Below are 18943 nucleotides of genomic sequence, written 5' to 3' on the forward strand. Positions count from 1 at the left end.
TAGATCCAGTCAGGTCTGTAGATCCAGTCCAGTATATACACCTTAACTTCTTTCCAGCCGAGCAATCCCGGATCCGGGATCCTATTTATAGCCTCAAGCTCATTAGCATAACGCAACGTTAACTATTCATGAAAATCGCAAATGAAATGAAATAAATATATTTGCTCTCAAGCTTAGACTTTTGTTAACAACACTGTCATCTCAGATTTTCAAAATATGCTTTTCAACCATAGCTAAACAAGCATTTGTGTAAGAGTGTTGATAGCTAGCATAGCTATAAGCCTAGAATTCAGCCAGCAACATTTTCACAAAAACAAGAAAATCATTCAAATAAAATCATTTACCTTTGAAGAACTTCAGATGTTTTCAATGAGGAGACCCTCAGTTAGATAGCAAATGTTCAGTTTTTCAAAAAATATTATTTGTGTAGGACAAATCGCTCCGTTTTGTTCACGTTTGGCTATGAAAAAAACATGTATCCAGTTATAGCCTCAAGCTCATTAGCATAACGTAACGTTAACTATTTATGAAAATCGCAAATGAAATGAAATGAATGTACTAGCTCTCAAGCTTAGCCTTTTCTTAACAACACTGTCATCTCAGATTTTCAAAATATGCTTTTGAACCATAGCAAAACAAGCATTTGTGTAAGAGTATTGATAGCTAGCGTAGCATTTAGCGTAGCATTTAGCATAGCATTTAGCGGGCAACATTTGCACAAAAACCAGAAAAGGATTCAAATAAAATAATTTACCTTTGAAGAACTTCGGATGTTTTCAATAAGGAGACTCAGTTACATAGCAAATGTTCAGTTTTTCCTGAAAGATTCTTTGTGTAGGAGAAATCGCTCCGTTTTGTATATCACGTTTGGGTACCAAACAAAAACGAAGATTCAGTCATCAAAACGGCTAACTGTTTTCCAATTTAACTCCATAATATCGACTGAAACACGGCAAACGCTGTTTAGAATCAATCCTCAAGGTGTTTCTCACATATCTCTTCATTGATATATCGTTTGTGGATGTCTACTTTCTCCTCTGAATCGCTTGGAAAAAGACGTGCAGCTGAAGATGACGCACCAATTTCGACGGAGGACACCGGGCGGACACCTGGCAAATGTAGTCTCTTATGGTCAATCTTCCAATGATATGCCTACAAATACGTCACAATGCTGCAGACACCTTGGGGAAACGATAGATCGGGCAGGCTCATTCCTTGCGCATTCACAGCCATATAAGGAAACAATGAAAAACAGAGCCTCAAAAATCCTGCTCATTTCCTGTTTGAAGTTTCATCTTGGCAATATCTTTGCAGTTTTGGAAAGGTCAGAGTGTTCTCTTTCCAAAGCTGTCAATTATATGCATAGTCGAGCATCTTTTTGTGACAAAATATTGCGCTTAAAACGGGCACATTTTTTTATCCAATAATGAAATAGCGCCCCCATAGATGTAAGAGGTTAACTCAGGTCTATACATCCAGTCCAGTATATATACCTTAACTCAGGTCTGTAGATCCAGTCCAGTATGTATACCTTAACTCAGGTCTATAGATCCAGTCCAGTATATACACCTTAACTCAGGTCCAGCAGAGTAGGGGTCCTTTTTTGGTAGTGGGGGGCGATGTGCTGTGTTTGGTTCCTGCTCATTTTCAGGAGGGACCATTCAATGAAACACAGCTCCCTGGGCTTTGTCATGGTGACACAATGTTTAGGGGGCTGGGACGAGGAGAGTTGACTAGGACTGCATTAGGCTGGTGATCTCCAATGCCCACAGACAGTTCATAGTAAACACCCTGGGAAGACAGGTAACGCTTGTGTTGCTATTTTACCTGTGTAATAACACTGTAATTAAACCAGTAACAGAGTTGTATTAGCATGCTGTTACATAATACTTTAGTAAATACATTATTTTGACAGTTTCAATAATGCAACTGGTTTGATACCTCAAAATGAGTCAGCACAGCTCACAGCAATAGACTTTTCAGCTCATTCTGCTGAACATCGATACTTTTTGTGTGATAACAGAGTACTAACAGTGCAGGAGAAATGAGGTCCCTAACAGGAAATGTGGAAAAAGCTGAGACTCATTCTGGAAGATGAATGTGTCTAGAAGAGGTTCACTCATGGGTCATTACTTAGCTGGTACCAGAGACAGACTGGCCATAGGACAGTTCTGGCAAATGCCAGATGGGTCGTCCATCTTTAGCCCGGTGGGCCTGTCTGAATTGGGCTTTTTCCGGCAAATTATTATTCTGGCTAATAATTGAGACCTTGAGGGAAAAATGGACCGGTGTTCCCCAGTCTGACCCTGAGTGGTACTGTACTGAAATGATGTTTTCCAGTCTAGAAGTGTCAAGTGGAATCATCAAACTAACTTCTCACTTCAAATGATCTTTGTTATGATTCACTTTGGTTGTCCTTGCTAACTTAATGTTTGTATTGATGTGAATAATGGAATGTGTGTTTTAAAGAGATCCTAGATCTTGAGTTGAAATGCAGTCATATGTTCCTCATGGCTGTTATAGGAGGATGTCACTTGATTTTTCTCATTTGTATGAAACCTCTGAAATCAGCTTTTGTGAAAAAGACTTACCAATTTCCAGTTACTTTTTTTTCAGTCTCACAGGAATAAATTCCGGGATATTCCACAAGACTGTATTCGCTTCCCAAATGGCACCCTATTCCCTTTATAGCACACTATAGTGCCCCCTGGTCAAACGTAGTGCACTATAAATGGAACAGGGTGCTATTCAGGAAACAGTCTGTGGTACAGAGAGTCCTTGTTTAGTGATGTCACAGTTCATGTAAACTTAGGAAGACTTCCTCTCTAAGTATCCTCAGCTAAAAGACCGGGGACCGGATTAGTTAGTGTGATGCTGAGCGGAAGAGCAGACAGGGAGGCTAAGGCACAGAGAGACAGAACTGTGGGGTTTCCTTTTAAATGTTTAGATATGGGAAGAGTGCAGAGCCGTATGCTGGGGAGCAGAGGACCAGAGGTAAACAGTGAAATGAGGCGTTGACACAGTAGAGGTATAAACTAGTAAGCTGTAGGGGCAGTGAGGTTCTGGATTGAGGAGGCCCTGGTCTCTCTACTAACCTCAAGGGGACCAAGACGTAACCTCAAACTGGCCAACAGATTTATTGATCTCCTCACTCTTCTCTAAGCTTTGAGGTAAGTAGGGACGTTTTCTTTTCTTTGTTTATTTATTCTTTCTTGGAAAATATGTGAGTTCTTTCTGACTGAGACGTATCAGTGCAGTATTGTTGACTGATGATGATGGATGTTTTTTGCAACACTTAGTAAGATTCACTTTATGTAACAAACTCTGCTTGTTACTGACACTTAAATGGTTCGAGGCTATTGCCGTATATGGTGTTTATGTAGATTAGGCTACATCGTGGGATTTCACCCATGTGATTCTACATCCTGCCTGAAACAAGACATGTTCAGAACTCACACAGGGATATTTATTTGCACAAGGTGTTTCTGATCTGTTGGGATCCCTGACTGAACTTAGTTTGCTGTCTCTATATCAGGACATGACATCCTTTAAACTTTTAAAGCCCCCATGCAGTCTTTTTTATTGTATTTTTAATCATTACTGTATGTCTAAGTCCCTGTGTGTTTATTTAATAAAATAATTACAAAATATATTTTTTATAATTTAGTTCCCTGAGCCTCTTTTGGCCATAGAAATTATCAGTCTGATCATGTGGGTGTAGGAAACAAATTCTATATATATATATATAATATATTGTGCATACTCGCATAAAAAGGTCACTGTGTTGAAATATTATTTTTTTTAAACAGGAAAATCCGGTTTAATGGCACTGTTCCTTTAAGTTAAAAGGCAGTCCTCTGACGATCATCTAATAAAGTCACTATCATAACTTAATCATTACTTATATCCTTGCCACTGGGTAACACTGGTTGAATCAATGTTGTCACTTTAATAAAAATGGTTGTTTGTAGACATATCTACTGTATCTACTATAGGCCTTGGGGTGGCAGGTAGCCTAGTGGTTAGAGCGTTGGGTCAGTAACCGAAAGATTGCTGGATGGAATCCCTGAGCTGACAAGGTAAAAATCTGTCATTCTGCCCCTGAACAAGGCAGTTAACCCACTGTTCCCTGGTAGGCCGACAAGGTAAAAATCTGTCATTCTGCCCTGAACAAGGCAGTTAACCCACTGTTCCCTGGTAGGCCGACAAGGTAAATATCTGTCATTCTGCCCCTGAACAAGGCAGTTAACCCACTGTTCCCTGGTAGGCCATCATTGTAAATAAGAATTTGTTCTTAACTGACTTGCCTAGTTAATTAAAGGTTAAATTTAAAACATGTCTGTTTGTGTCACTTTGAGGTGAAATATCAGACCGCTATATATATATGTTGTTTTTGATTTGACTATTGATTGTTTTTAAAATAGCAACAATACATCACTATTATGTTTGTGGTTGATCAACTTGGGAGTTGCTGCTGAGGCTGGAAACACAGTGTGAGACAATTGTCAGCAGAATTTTGTCAATGAATGTGTTGTAACTGGCAGAAACCATTTATCTCTGTAATCTCCTCCGAGAGCCGTTTGATATCACATTTCCTGTAAATTACACCCTCTGTAACACATATTACTACTAATGATGATTAACTTGGCCTTGTGGACTGGATAATATGCAGAGATATTGAAATTAAAATAGTCATTCAGTCCCATGTATTTTTTGCATGTCTCTTTACAATGTGCTGTAGGCAGCCTGTGGCCACATTGCTCTCATTGCTTTTGACAAATTGCATTACTCATTTAATTATGCCCTCAACTGAGCATGTTATACTCATTAGCTTGGATGTTCTAAATTGTTCTTCAATGTAAATGTAGTAGTCAAATATTATCTCGCTATGATGCATATATATACAGTGCAATTGGAAACTATTCAGACCCCTTGACTTTTTCCACATTTTGTTACGTTTTAGCCTTATTCTAAAATAGATTAAATAAATGTTTTGCCAAATCAATCTACACACAATACCCCATAATGACAAAGCAAAAACTGATTTCTTTAAATGTATGAAAATATATTAATAATGAAAACTAGAAATATCTTATTTACATAAGTATTCAGACCCTTTGCTATGAGACTAGAAATTGAGCTCAGATGCATCCTGTTTCCATTGATCATCCTTAAGATGTGTCTACAACTTGATTGGAGTCCAGCTGTGGTAAATTCAATTGATTGGACATGATTTGGAAAGGCATACATCTGTTTATATAAGGTCCCACAGTTGACAGTGCATGCCAGAGCAAAAACTAAGCCATGAGGTCAAAGGAATTGTCCGTAGAGCTCTGAGACAGGATTGTGTCCAGGCACAAATCTAATTCTGCAGCATTGAAGGTCCCTAACAACAGTGGCCTCCATCATTTTTAAATGGAAGAAGTTTGGAACCTCCAAGACTCTTTCTAGAGCTGGCCGCCCGGCCAAACTAAGCAATCGGTGGAGAAGGGCCTTGGTCAGGGAGGTGACCAAGAACCCGATGGTCACTCTGATAGAGCTCCAGAGTTCTGTAGAGATGGGAGAATCTTCCAGAAGGGCAACCATTTCTGCAGCACTCCACCAAACAAGCCTTTATGGTAGAGTGGCCAGACGGAAGCCACTCTTCAGTAAAGGGCACATGACAGCCCGCTTGGAGTTTGCCAAAAGGCAAACTCATTCATCCCCCTCCTCTCCCCTGTAACTATTCCCCAGGTCGTTGCTGTAAATGAGAACGTGTTCTCAGTCAACTTACCTGGTAAAATAACGGATAAATAAAAATAAAAAAAGACTCTCAGACCATGAAAAACAAGATTCTCTGGTCTGATGAAACGGATATGGAACTCTTTGGCCTGAATGCCAAACGTCACGTCTGGAGGAACCTGGCACCATCCTTACGGTGAAGCATGGTGGTGGCAGCATCATGCTGTGGGGATGTTTTTCAGCTGCAGGGTCTGGGAGACTCACAGGATCGAGGGAAAGATGAACGGAGAAAAGTATAGAAGGATCCATGATGAAAACCTGCTCCAGAGCGCTCAGGAACTCAGACTGGGGCGAAGGTTCACCTTCCAACAGGACAACGACCCTAAGCACACAGCCAAGACAACGCAGGAGTAGCTTAGGGACAAGTCTCTGAATGTCCTTGAGTGGCCCAGCCAGACCCGGACTTGAACCCGATCGAACATCTCTGGAGACCTGAAAATATATATGCAGCGACGCTCCCATCCAACCTGACGGAGCTTGAGAGGATCTGCAGAGATCAAATGCAGATGTGCCAAGCTTGTAGCATCATACTTCAGGCTGTAATCACTGCCAAAGGTGCTTGAACAAAGTACTGAGTAAAGGGTCTGAATAGTTATGTAAATGTCATATTTCAGTTTTGCTATTTTTAATACATTTTCAAAAACCTGTTTTTGCTTTGTCATTATGGGGCATTGTGTGTAGATTGATGAGGGAAAAAACAATTGAATCCATTTTAGAATTAGGTTGTAACATAACATTTGGAAAAAGTCAAGGGGTCTGAATACTTTCCGAATGCACCGTATACACTGAGTATACAAAACATTCAGAACCCCTGGTCTTTCCATGACACAGACTGACCAGGTGAATCTAGATGAAAGCTATGATCCCTTATTGATGTCACTTATTAAATCCACTTCAATCAGTGTAGAAGGATTTTAAAGCCATGAGACAATTGAGACATGGATTGTGTATGTGTGCCATTCAGAAGGTGAATAGGCAACTGTATACACAAGACAAAAGATTTAAGTGCCTTTGAACAGGGTATGGTAGTAGGTGGCAGGCACACCGGTTTGTTTCAAGAACTGTAACGCTGCTGGGTTTTTCATGCTCAACAGTTTCCTGTGTGTATCAATAATGGTCCACCACCCAAAGGACATCCAGCCAACTTAACACAACTGTGGGAAGCATTGGAGTCAACATGGGCCAACATCCCTGTGGAAGGTTTTTGACACATTGTAGAGTCCATGCCCCAACGAATCGAGGCGTTCCTGAGGGCAAAAGGGGAGGGGTGGGTTGTATACTCAGTGTACATCACATTTCTTTAAAGAATTCCAGATGTCAGTGTGATCAGTCAGTTTCTGCTCTAAGTTAACACGCCTGAGCAGACTGGCTGTTTCTAATCCTTTCCACTCAGTTGACTTCCCCACAATCTCCCTGCTTTGCCAGTCCCACGCCTCTTCTCTCTGCCCTAATATGGTTCATTGCAGGCTGTGGGAAGGGGATTGAGGATACAGAGGCCATCTATCTGTGTGTGTGTTGTGTCCGACTATTCCAAACACACTACGGTCTACTTGGTGTTATACAAAGTGAGACTAAGTAGCTCTTCACAACAGGAACTTAAAGACAGGGGTTGTCTACAACGTATTGTCTTGTATAAAATGACACTAATTTAGACTCACTAACCTTGTAGAGAGGTCAGATGTTGAAATAGGTGGGTTTGTTTAAAAGTAATATTTATTGCATGATATCTGTAAGAACCGACGCTGGAGTAGAGAAGCAGGTACGGGGAGTGAACATTTCATTCTGCACAGACATGGAACAGGACAGGAGCAGCGTCAGAACCAGGTAATGACAAAGACAAACAACAATGAATGCAGAAGCAGAGAACAGACAGATATGAGGTAACAACACAGGTGATTGAGTCCAGGTGAGTCCAATGAATTGCTGATGCGCGTGACGAGGGAAGCAGGTGTGCATAATGATGGTGGCAGGAGTGCGTAACGCCGGGCAGGCTGTCGCCTTCGAGCACCAGGGAGGGAGAGCTGGAGCAGGCGTGTCAGATATCCCTTTAAAGGAAGTTATCAGATAGCTCTGTGTTGGTTGATTTCATAAGGTCCCAATCTCAAAAAAAGGAGGGCTGAAATGCATAATAATATACTATGATGACACTGCAAATACCAAAAGCCCCACAAGAATTATGTCTGACATCTTGAAATCATAGCATCTGTTCTACTCTCTATTGCTCTCTGTGCTGATTCCCTTTGAAGAAGTTCACTTTGCCGGAAAACTGAATAATATGAATCATTTGCAATTCTCTATACAGCTGCATTTCCTGTCAGTCCTGTTCCTATTGCTAGGGTATATTATGTAGCATACGTTTGCTTATTTTTCTGTCTAAAAGCCCACCTTCACTGTTAAATATACAAATAAATTACACCCGTCTCTGATTCCCATGTCTGAGAAAACGAATGGATTTCTAGTTGGTAAATAAACACTTGAAATGAATGGAATAGCTCAGATGCCCTTGTAATTGGCTCGTTAATGGGGTTGATGCCAACAGAAACAAACACTGTGACCGTACCACAATGGGAGTGGATGGTGGAGAAGTAGTGACATTGGTGGCTAGAGTCCAGGGCCCAGGTCAAAGTTGAATAAGTGTTTAGGTAACAGAGGATGCCTGTTCTCATGAGACTCCAGATCCTCAGGAAAGATTTCCCTACCTGATATGTACACACAAACATACGTGGTTACTTTATCTGGGTTGTGTCAAATTGCACCCTATTCCCTATATAGTGCACTACTTCTGGCCAGGATTTTGGTCAAAACTACTGCACTATATAAGGAATAGGGTGCAATTTGGGATGCAACCTGGACTGCATACACACTGACGTCCGCATGATCCAATGGAATTGGCTGTATAATGTCCGACAGACTATTCCCATCCAGTATCAAGTTAGAGTATTTATTTGGATCACCTCATCAAGTAATACAACAACAATGATTGGAAAATAATTGTGTCAGCAGGGGGCTGATATTTTGTTCATGAATGTTTTGTAGATGCAGTCTTCAGTATTTAGAGAATATCACACCATCTAAACATTATTACAACATGATTATGATATTGGTTTATGTTTAGATTTCCAAGAATATTTTCCTGAATATTCAGTGTATGGTTCAGAATTCCTCAACTAAAAATGCCATGATAAATAGGTGTGGGCTAGTTGTGTTGATCTGAAAAATGAACCCACTTAACTCCATATTGTTTTTGTTGTTGTTTTTTTCAGGCCGCGGGGCCAACCACAGAACCATGGAGCCTGCCTATACTGGGATGTCACTGGATAACTCGACCTCAACAGTGATGCCCATGGCGACCTCCGCCGGCAACACCAATGTGAGCAGAGAGCCATACATGCACCGCCTGGCCCATCTAGACGAGGGTCTCTACAATGACTTCTACAGCCTGTGGATCTGTCTGGTGGTGGTCAACACACTCATCTTCATGGTGGGAATGGTTCTCAACACCCTGGCCCTGTACGTGTTCTGCTTCCGCACCAAGCCCAAGACCACCTCAGTCATCTACACCATCAATCTGGCTGTCACAGACCTACTGGTTAACCTCTCCCTGCCTACACGTATCATTCTCTATTACAGTGGGGGAAAGTGCCTCAACTGCTCCTACGTGCATATATTCAGCTACTTTGTCAACATGTACTGCAGCATCCTCTTCCTCACCAGTATATGCGTGGACAGATACCTGGCCATAGTACAGGCTGAGGCCTCTAGGAAGTGGAGGAACCCTAACGTGGCCAAGGGGGTGTGCATTTTCATCTGGCTCTTCGCTATCGTGGTCACCTACTCCTTCCTCACCACGGCGTTCCGACACGCGGGCTGCTGCGTCTCCAAGCTCTTCGTCCTGACTGTCTTCGAGTTCTTCCTCCCCTTGGTCGTCATTGTGGTGTTCACCGTGCGCATCATGTGTGCCCTGTCCAACTCCAGTCTGATGCAGCAGAGCAGAGAGAGGCGCGTGCGGGCCGTGCAGCTCCTCACCACTGTCCTGGTCATCTTCACCATCTGCTTCACCCCGTTCCACGTCAGGCAGGTGCTGGTGTACTTCTACCCCGACATGCCCCACCACATCATTGTCTACCACGTCACCGTCACCCTCAGCAGCCTGAACAGCTGCATGGACCCCATCGTCTACTGCTTCGTCACCAACAACTTCCAGTCCAGCATGAGGGGCTTCTTCCGCAAGGCGGAGGCAGAGCTGGAGCAGACCAGTGGGAACATCATCAGCATGCAGAATAGCTCCAAGGGCTCGGGACTGTCACAGCTATCGCTCACAGTGTGATGATGAACGTCCTGTCCTCCTCCTCTCCCCAGCATGGGAACCACATAGCGTTAGACTGAGAAAGGGATGGGAAGATTGAGGAATGGGATGTTCAGTGTTCAGAGAGAGATGGACTTCTATTGCCTAACTGTGAGACTCTGGAGTGCAATTGACATACTAAAGTAGGCTATTCTCCAATTTGAGAAAATGCTTTCCTGCTTCTATTATTGTAGCCTATTTTTGGCTTGGAAATGTAAGTACTTGAAGACATTTTCGGACAAGAAACGTTATTTCTCCTGAGTTGGCCTACACAAGTCACGATGGAGGGCATTGACACTGACTACGACCTATAACGTGTTTATTGCAGCATGATTTATTTCTCCTGTGTTGGCCTACACCAGTCACGATGGAGGGCATTGACACTGACTACGACCTATAACGTGTTTATTGCAGCATGATTTATTTCTCCTGTGTTGGCCTACACCAGTCACGATGGAGGGCATTGACACTGACTACGACCTATAACGTGTTTATTGCAGCATGATTTATTTCTCCTGTGTTGGCCTACACCAGTCACGATGGAGGGCATTGACACTGACTACGACCTATAACGTGTTTATTGCAGCATGATTTATTTCTCCTGAGTTGGCCTACACCAGTCACGATGGAGGGCATTGACACTGACTACGACCTATAACGTACTATAACGTCTACTGTACAATTATCATCTGAGGAGTATTTGTTTACTTTGATCCTAGATCTTATGGACCTCTGACAAAATAGACAAGTAATATTCTACTGCATTGCGATGGAAACAAATAGAAATATATGATAAACAGCTTCTGTAGATTAATGTGTGACATTGTTGTCACAATACATATTTATCGTCTTCTCAGAAACTGGTTTTATACTAAACTTATTTTACTGGCAAATATTACCAAACCAATTGTCCAAAAACATATAGAATAAAACATACAAAACCGTATTGATTTTATAGCAAGAACTCATTTAATTTAGTTTGTATTACTGTTGGAGGGCCAGTAGTGTGCACTCTTCACTCTGCCCCAGCGCAGTGAAGGGGATATTTATTGACCTGTGTAGAGTGCCTCGTTTCGACTGGGACATTAAACAGGTGTTCTGACTCTCTGTGGTCATAAAAAATCCCATGGTACTTATTGTAAGAGTAGTGTAGTAGGGGTGTTAGCCTAGTGGTTAAAGCGTTGGACCAGTAACTGAAAGGTTGCAAGTTCAAATCCCTGAGCTGACAAGATAAAAACAAATCTATTGTTCTGCCCCTGAACAAGGCAGTTAATCCACTGTTCCTAGGCTGTCATTAAAAATAAGAATTTGTTCTTTACTGACTTGCCTAGTTAAATAAAGGTAAAATATAGATATTTTTAAATAACTAAATCCCCAACCTGGTCCCATTCCATCATGGCCATCTAATCCCCTCCCTCATTCCTAATTGGTATAATATAACTCACCTCTCCACCAGATTGGGGTGAGCGTTCCGGCACAAAAATGGGCGCCATGCATCACCCAGGTGGGTGCTGCACATTGGTGGTGGATGAGATGAGTTTGCCCTTTACTATGTAAAGCGCTTTGAGTAACCGTAGAAACGCGCTATATAAATCCACTCAATTATTATGTTTGTTACAATTATCACAGGACAGAAAATGCTACTGGATGTTGTGTACATTTGTTGAATAGCATCCAAGCTTGCCTCCCATTGGATAGAATTAGAGCAATTGGTCATCGATTTTAGTGATGTCAGTAGGTACTGCTTTTTTACCGTGGCAATTAATTAGATTGGGCAATGCATTTTGTCATTGGACTGGGCATCAGCGTGTCGAAACGACTAGCAAGCTCAGGCTACTCGGGCACACCGACGACTAAGGAACGTGAATACTTCTTTACATTGGAAAAAGGGATCAGGTATATTCGATTTGTGTATTTTTATCAGCATTCGGTAGCCCATCCCAAGTTAGCTTGTTATCTACGGGTTACATTCATCATAGCAAGCTAAAATACCGTAGCTGCCTAGCTAGCTTCTAAGCTAACGTTAACTAGCTAGTTAGCTACCGTCTGATCATGTGAACACACCTGTCCGTTGTATCGTCAGCGTTCGTGACAGCTTGTACAATCTACTACACACCAACGTTAATAGCAGAGATGGTCTATATTGTAGCGGGCTTTGACGTTAGATATGGGGACAGTAATACCAATAATATACCGGTAACTCATGCCAGAACAGCATAGTTAGCTAACGTTACAGACTGAGGAAGTTAGCTAGCTCTTTAGCTTGCAAACTTGGTTAGCTTCTGTAACGTTCGCTAATTTAGCAAGTTATTGATGATAAATACTTATTTCTTACTTCTGAGATCAAAGAACCAGCCAGTCAGCATCTTGACCAGTCCTGTCTACAACGTATCCCAACCATTGATGTGTAGAATAACGGTCCCAACCTATATTGTGCAACTGCAGCCTGCATTAAGAGGGCGTTCCTGCATATGGGCATTACTGCATCTGTAGGAACGCCCCCTCGAGCATCCCATTGGTTCCTTCAAGAACCCCCCAAAAGGTAAATGAAAGTATTATACGTTTTTCGTCTCCTGTGTACCGTGGCAGGTGATCTACGACACCGGTAGGCAGTGTCCTTTGCTCCTGCCTGCCCTCATCATTAACAGAACTGCTTTAAAACAATGCCTGACAGGCGGGGGCGAAGGACAGTCTACTGGTCATCCCCCACTAGTGCGGGAGGCTGGGGCAACACGATGTGCTAGTTAACTAGCTAGCACAGTGTCCTTTGCTCCTGCCTACCCTCATCATTAACAGAACTGCCTTAAAACAATGCCTGACAGGCGGGGGCGAAGGACAGTCTACTGGTCATCCCCCACTAGTGCGGGAGGCTGGGGCAACACGATGTGCTAGTTAACTAGCTAGCACAGTGTCCTTTGCTCCTGCCTGCCCTCATCATTAACAGAACTGCCTTAAAACAATGCCTGACAGGCGGGGGCGAAGGACAGTCTACTGGTTATCCCCCACTAGTGCGGGAGGCTGGGGCAACACGATGTGCTAGTTAACTAGTTAGCACAGTGTCCTTCGCTCCTGCCTGTCCTCATCATTAACAGAACTGCCTTAAAACAATGCCTGACAGGCGGGGGCGAAGGACAGTCTACTGGTCATCCCCCACTAGTGCGGGAGGCTGGGGCAACACGATGTGCTAGTTAACTAGCTAGCACAGTGTCCTTTGCTCCTGCCTGCCCTCATCATTAACAGAACTGCCTTAAAACAATGCCTGACAGGCGGGGGCGAAGGACAGTCTACTGGTCATCCCCACTAGTGCGGGAGGCTGGGGCAACACGATGTGCTAGTTAACTAGCTAGCACAGTGTCCTTTGCTCCTGCCTGCCCTCATCATTAACAGAACTGCCTTAAAACAATGCCTGACAGGCGGGGGCGAAGGACAGTCTACTGGTCATCCCCCACTAGTGCGGGAGGCTGGGGCAACACGATGTGCTAGTTAACTAGCTAGCACAGTGTCCTTCGCTCCTGCCTGCCAAACACCTGCCGTCGTTAACATAACTGTAGGAAAACAGTTGCCGGTGTGTAAATCAAAGTTTATTTTTCACGTGCGCCGATAGCTAGCTACCATTGTTGCCCCCGCCCCTTCTTCTGTGGGGTTTATTGGCAGTTGGCATCCAACGTTATGGTGCATTATTGCCACCTACTGTACTGGAGCTCCCCAATCCCCCACCTATGTACCGGAGTCAGTGTCAGAGTATGGGAGCGGAACGTGCCCAATTTGCGGCGCAAGATTCCCAAAGGCTGGAGCGCTCCATGAGCTCAGGGCAGGCCCGGCCCGGCATACATTTGTTGTCTGCTGCTATAGCCCCTTGCTTTAGCTACTGTCATGGAGTTTGTGCAAAAATCAAGGTGACTTACAAAGATGTAATGTCCACAACTAAATAATCATTGTGGAATCTGAACAGACACATCCCGAAAGCAAGATAGTGTACTTACTATGTGCACATGCTAAAAGGAAGGAAGAGGTGGGTAGTTAATTGTGTCATTGGATCAAAGAATGTTTAAACCCCAAAAAATCTGATCTTAAGTTTCCTTCATTTTTGTTCTATTATCTATACAATGAGCCATCATTGATTTTGTCCCAATAGGCCTAGCATATTCCAACTTTTTTCAATGAGCTTTTAGTTTTGATTGGGTTATTGTGCCTAAAAACCTTTAAGCCTACTTATAAAGAAAATATACTGCATCCCTGCCTAGCCTGGCAAGAGTGGCCAAAAGGGTGTTTAGCATCCCCAGTGGCTCTCTCTGTTTCTGAAAGAAAATCATTTTTTTGTCCATTTAAAATAACAACATTGATCAGAACATTGTTAATGTTGTAAATGACTATTGTAGCTGGAAACGGCTGATTTAAAAATATACAGACTCAAATCTTTGGCCACTTTAATAAAGGTATCACTAGTCACTTTAAATAACGCCACCTTAATAATGTTTACATATCCTACATTGGAGCATCAACATGTGTGGGTTCGATTACAGGCTCAAAATGGCCAGACACATTACTTTCTTCTGAAACTCTTCAGTCTATTCTTGTTCTGAGAAATGAAGGCTATTCCATGCAAGAAATTGCCAAGAAACTGAAGATCTCGTACTACGCTGTGTACTACTCCCTTCTCTGAACAGAGGAAACAGCGCAGTGCTTAGGGTCGTCGCCCTGTTGGAAGGTGAACCTTTGCCCCATTCTGAGGTCCTGAGTGCTCTGGAGCAGGTTTTCATCAAGGATCTCTCTGTACTTTGTTCCGTTCATCTTTGCCTCGATCCTGACTAGTATCCCAGTCCCTGCAGCTGAAAAGCATCCCCACAGCATGCTGCTACCACCATGCTTCACCGTAGGGATGATGCCAGGTTTCCGCAAGACGTGACGCATGGCATTCAGGCCAAAGAGTTCCATCTTGCTTTCATCAGACCAGAGAATCTTGTTTTTTTACGGTGTGGCTTCAGTCTGGCAACACTCTACAATAAAGGCCTGATTGGTGGAGTGCTGTAGAGATGGTTGACCTTCTGGAAAGTTTTCCCCTTCTCCACAGAGGAACTCTGGAGTTCTGTCAGTGACCATCGGGTTCTTGGTCACCTCCCTGACCGTGGTCCTTTTCCCCCCCGATTGCTCAATTTGACCGGGCGGCCAGCTCTAGGAAGAGTCTTGGTGGTTCCAAACTTCTTCCATTTAAGAATGATGATGGCCTCTGTTACGGTTTTCTTCCTGGGAAGGAGAGGTGGACCAAAGTGCAGCGTGGTTATGGTTGAACATCTTTAATAAAGATGATAACGTGAACAATTATACATAAAGAAACCGTGGCAAAACCGAAACAGTCCTAACTGGTGCAAGAGACAGGAAACAATCACCCACGAAATACTCAAAGAATATGGCTGCCTAAATATGGTTCCCAATCAGAGACAACGATAAACATCTGCCTCTGATTGAGAACCACTCTCGGCAACCATAGACTTACCTAGAATACTACACTGAACACAACCCCATCAATCTACAAAACCCCTAGACAAGACAAACACATAATCACCCATGTCACACCCTGGCCTAACCACAATAATAAAGAAAATACTAAGGCCAGGGCGTGACATCACTGTGTTCTTGGGGACCTTCAATGCTGCAGAAATGTTTCCCTGATCTGTACCTTGACACAGTCCTGTCTCGGAGCTCTACGGACAATTCCTTCAACCTCATGGCTTGGTTTTTTCTCTGACATGCACTGTCAACTGTGGAACCTTAGGTGTGTGCCTTTCCAAATCATGTCCAATCAATTTAATTTACCAGAGGTGGACTCCCAAGTTGTAGAAACATCTCAAGGACGATCAATGAAATAGGATGCACCTGAGCTCAATTTCAAGTCTCCTAGCAAAGGGTCTGAATACTTATGAATACTTAAGGTATTTCTGATTTTTACACACTTGCAAACATTTATTCTAAAAACCTCTTTGCTTTGTCTTTATGGGGTATTGTGTGTAGATTGAGGAATTTTTATAAAACAAACAAAATGTGCAATAAATTCCGGATGCACTGTACATGCTGTTTAATATGACATGTAGCCTATTTGAAATGATGAGCACTTGTTACATTCACCTTTTCATGTTTATTATAATACTTTTCATTCATATCATATGTAATTTTTTTTCCTGTGAGAGAGGAGTGGATTTTAGCAGAGCGGTTAGAAAGGATGAGAGATGAGCAGGATTTCCCACCACTCAACAATTCTTCCCATGAGAATATTGTAGCTAACCAACTAGACTGGGTGGAGCATTGAGGGGTGGGTTCTTCAAGGTCATTTTCCATATGAGGATGTTTAGAAGACCCAGTTGAAGAAGTTTGACACAAGGGGATAATTGTTGTGGTACATTTAGCAAGAACAGGTTTACTGTACGACCTTATTGGAAATCTCAGCTTTTTTTAAATATATTTTTAATCAAACGTTTAATTCAATCTCTATTAGAACAGTAGGCCACCTGTTGGGTTGTTAATAGCTACCTCATCTACCCACCAAGCAAGGTAAGTGACTAGGAGCACAGCGATGTCATGCATAACATCACTCATGCCTAACAACAAGGTTGTGCTATGTGCATTATGGACAATACAGGCTGAAATACACATCTATCTTTCTAGGCCTACACTAGTCACTCATCTCACAACTGCTGAAACTCCTACAGGACAGTTAGTTCATGCAGTGGCTGAGCTCTTGTGTTTTCAAGACTTGATTGCGTGGATGGAGTTTCCTTCCTCCAATCTGAGGAACTTTCTCCTACAGCTCAATGGGTTGACTCATTACTTTAGCCTAATTGCAGGTGTACATTTATAGGAATAGGGCTGATTACAGCAGCAGCTCGGCTTATCTATTTGGCAGCATCCCAGCTGAACGTGCATCATTAAACTTTACCCAACTAGCTACTAATGCTCTTATTGTATTTGTACTGCTGACATTTGAAATATAAAATGGGCCTAAACCGTCATAATACTAGCCTTTATCGGCCTAGCCAGAGTCCGTAACGTTAAAATGTTTATTGGTTATAAAGGCATTATTGACTATGGGTTAACATACTAACGCTCATGCTGTCTGTCTGACTCTCTCTGTGTCCCCTCTACAGATGAATGAGTCACTCCAAGGGACTCTAGAGAGGAACGTTGTCCTCCACCGCCGGCCCCCGTCTCCCTCACCCTGCTCAGCCTCCCCTCTACAGACATCATCAAATGAACTCTATCTGAATGCCACTTTCTATGGGTTTGGATTCAGTACAGCAGCCAGCAGTGAAGAGAGCCAATCTCTTACAAATCCTCATTTTGCCACGGAACCTTACGAATTGCTTTCAAAAGTGCCTCGAAAGAACTAAAGAAAACCATGATTTTTCCTTCATGTATCGTGCTGCTGTTTTGAGAGTATTCCTCTGATTGACCATAAAGGGAAGGACAGTTGCATCAGAGCGGACAGGACCGTAAACTACATTAAGGCTTTAGGGGAGCAGTCATAACTTCTCTCTCCATACGAGCCGACGACCATGGTCCCCCAGAAGGCTGACTTGACTGTTTTGCCATGTCAGGATGTGGTGGAGATGCCAGTGAAGAAGCAGAGCAGTGAGAGGGACGAGGAGAGTCCTGATGGGTCTCTGGGTGAGGGTGCTGGGGGGGAACGGATTCCTCTGCGCAAGTGGGTCATGCATGGTGCTGTCATGTTCGGACGAGAGTTCTGCTACGCCATGGAGACAGCCCTGGTCACACCAGTCTTACTGCAAATAGGTCAGTACCAATGGAGACAGCCCTGGTCACACCAGTCTTACTGCAAATAGGTCAGTACCAATGGAGACAGCCCTGGTCACACCAGTCTTACTGCAAATAGTTCAATACCAGTGGAGACAGCCCTGGTCACACCAGTCTTACTGCAAATAGTTCAATACCAGTGGAGACAGCCCTGGTCACACCAGTCTTACTGCAAATAGGTCAATACCAGTGGAGACAGCCCTGGTCACACCAGTCTTACTGCAAATAGGTCAATACCAATGGAGACAGCCCTGGTCACACCAGTCTTACTGCAAATAGGTCAATACTAATGGAGACAGCCCTGGTCACACCAGTCTTACTGCAAATAGATCAATACCAATGGAGACAGCCCTGGTCACACCAGTCTTACTGCAAATAGGTCAATACCAATGGAGACAGCCCTGGTCACACCAGTCTTACTGCAAATAGGTCGGTACCAACGGAGACAGCCCTGGTCACACCAGTTTTACTGCAAATAGGTCAGTACCAACGGAGACAGCCCTGGTCACACCAGTCTTACTGCAAATAGGTCGGTACCAATGGAGACAGCCCTGGTCACCAGGTTAACTGCAAATAGGTCAATACCAACGGAGTCAGCCCTGGTCACACCAGTCTTACTGCAAATAGTTTGGTACCAACGGAGACAGCCCTGGTCACACCAGTCTTACTGCAAATAGGTCGGTACCAATGGAGACAGCCCTGGTCACACCAGTCTTACTGCAAATAGGTCGGTACCAATGGAGACAGCCCTGGTCACCAGTCTAACTGCAAATAGGTCAATACCAACGGAGTCAGCCCTGGTCACACCAGTCTTACTGCAAATAGTTTGGTACCAACGGAGACAGCCCTGGTCACACCAGTCTTACTGCAAATAGGTCGGTACCAATGGAGACAGCCCTGGTCACACCAGTCTTACTGCAAATAGGTCGGTACCAATGGAGACAGCCCTGGTCACACCAGTCTTACTGCAAATAGGTTGGTACCAACGGAGACAGCCCTGGTCACACCAGT

General features: G+C 43.4%; 1 protein-coding gene, 1 long non-coding RNA gene and 1 pseudogene across 2 annotated transcripts in view; 2 read left to right on the forward strand and 1 right to left on the reverse strand.

The window, feature by feature from the left end:
• Nucleotides 1-146: 146 nt before the first annotated feature.
• LOC135520945 (G-protein coupled receptor 20-like) lies at nucleotides 147-11232 on the forward strand (annotated as a pseudogene).
• Nucleotides 8709-12598, reverse strand: LOC135520947 (uncharacterized). The gene is made up of 2 exons (XR_010452467.1): nucleotides 12462-12598; nucleotides 8709-10163 (listed from the first exon to the last, which is right to left on the reverse strand). It is a non-coding gene; the product is annotated as an uncharacterized LOC135520947 (long non-coding RNA).
• LOC135520946 (solute carrier family 45 member 4-like) overlaps nucleotides 11269-18943 on the forward strand; it is a 75429-nt gene continuing 67754 nt past the window's right edge. The window contains exons 1-2 of the mRNA XM_064946820.1: nucleotides 11269-12022; nucleotides 17266-17911. Of these exons, the coding sequence (XP_064802892.1) occupies nucleotides 17674-17911 (238 nt within the window). The 5' untranslated portion in view covers nucleotides 11269-12022; nucleotides 17266-17673. The remainder of the gene's footprint in view (nucleotides 12023-17265; nucleotides 17912-18943) is intronic.

This window comes from Oncorhynchus masou, chromosome 29, assembly GCF_036934945.1.
Source record: "Oncorhynchus masou masou isolate Uvic2021 chromosome 29, UVic_Omas_1.1, whole genome shotgun sequence".
In the NCBI taxonomy this organism is placed as follows: domain Eukaryota; kingdom Metazoa; phylum Chordata; class Actinopteri; order Salmoniformes; family Salmonidae; genus Oncorhynchus; species Oncorhynchus masou.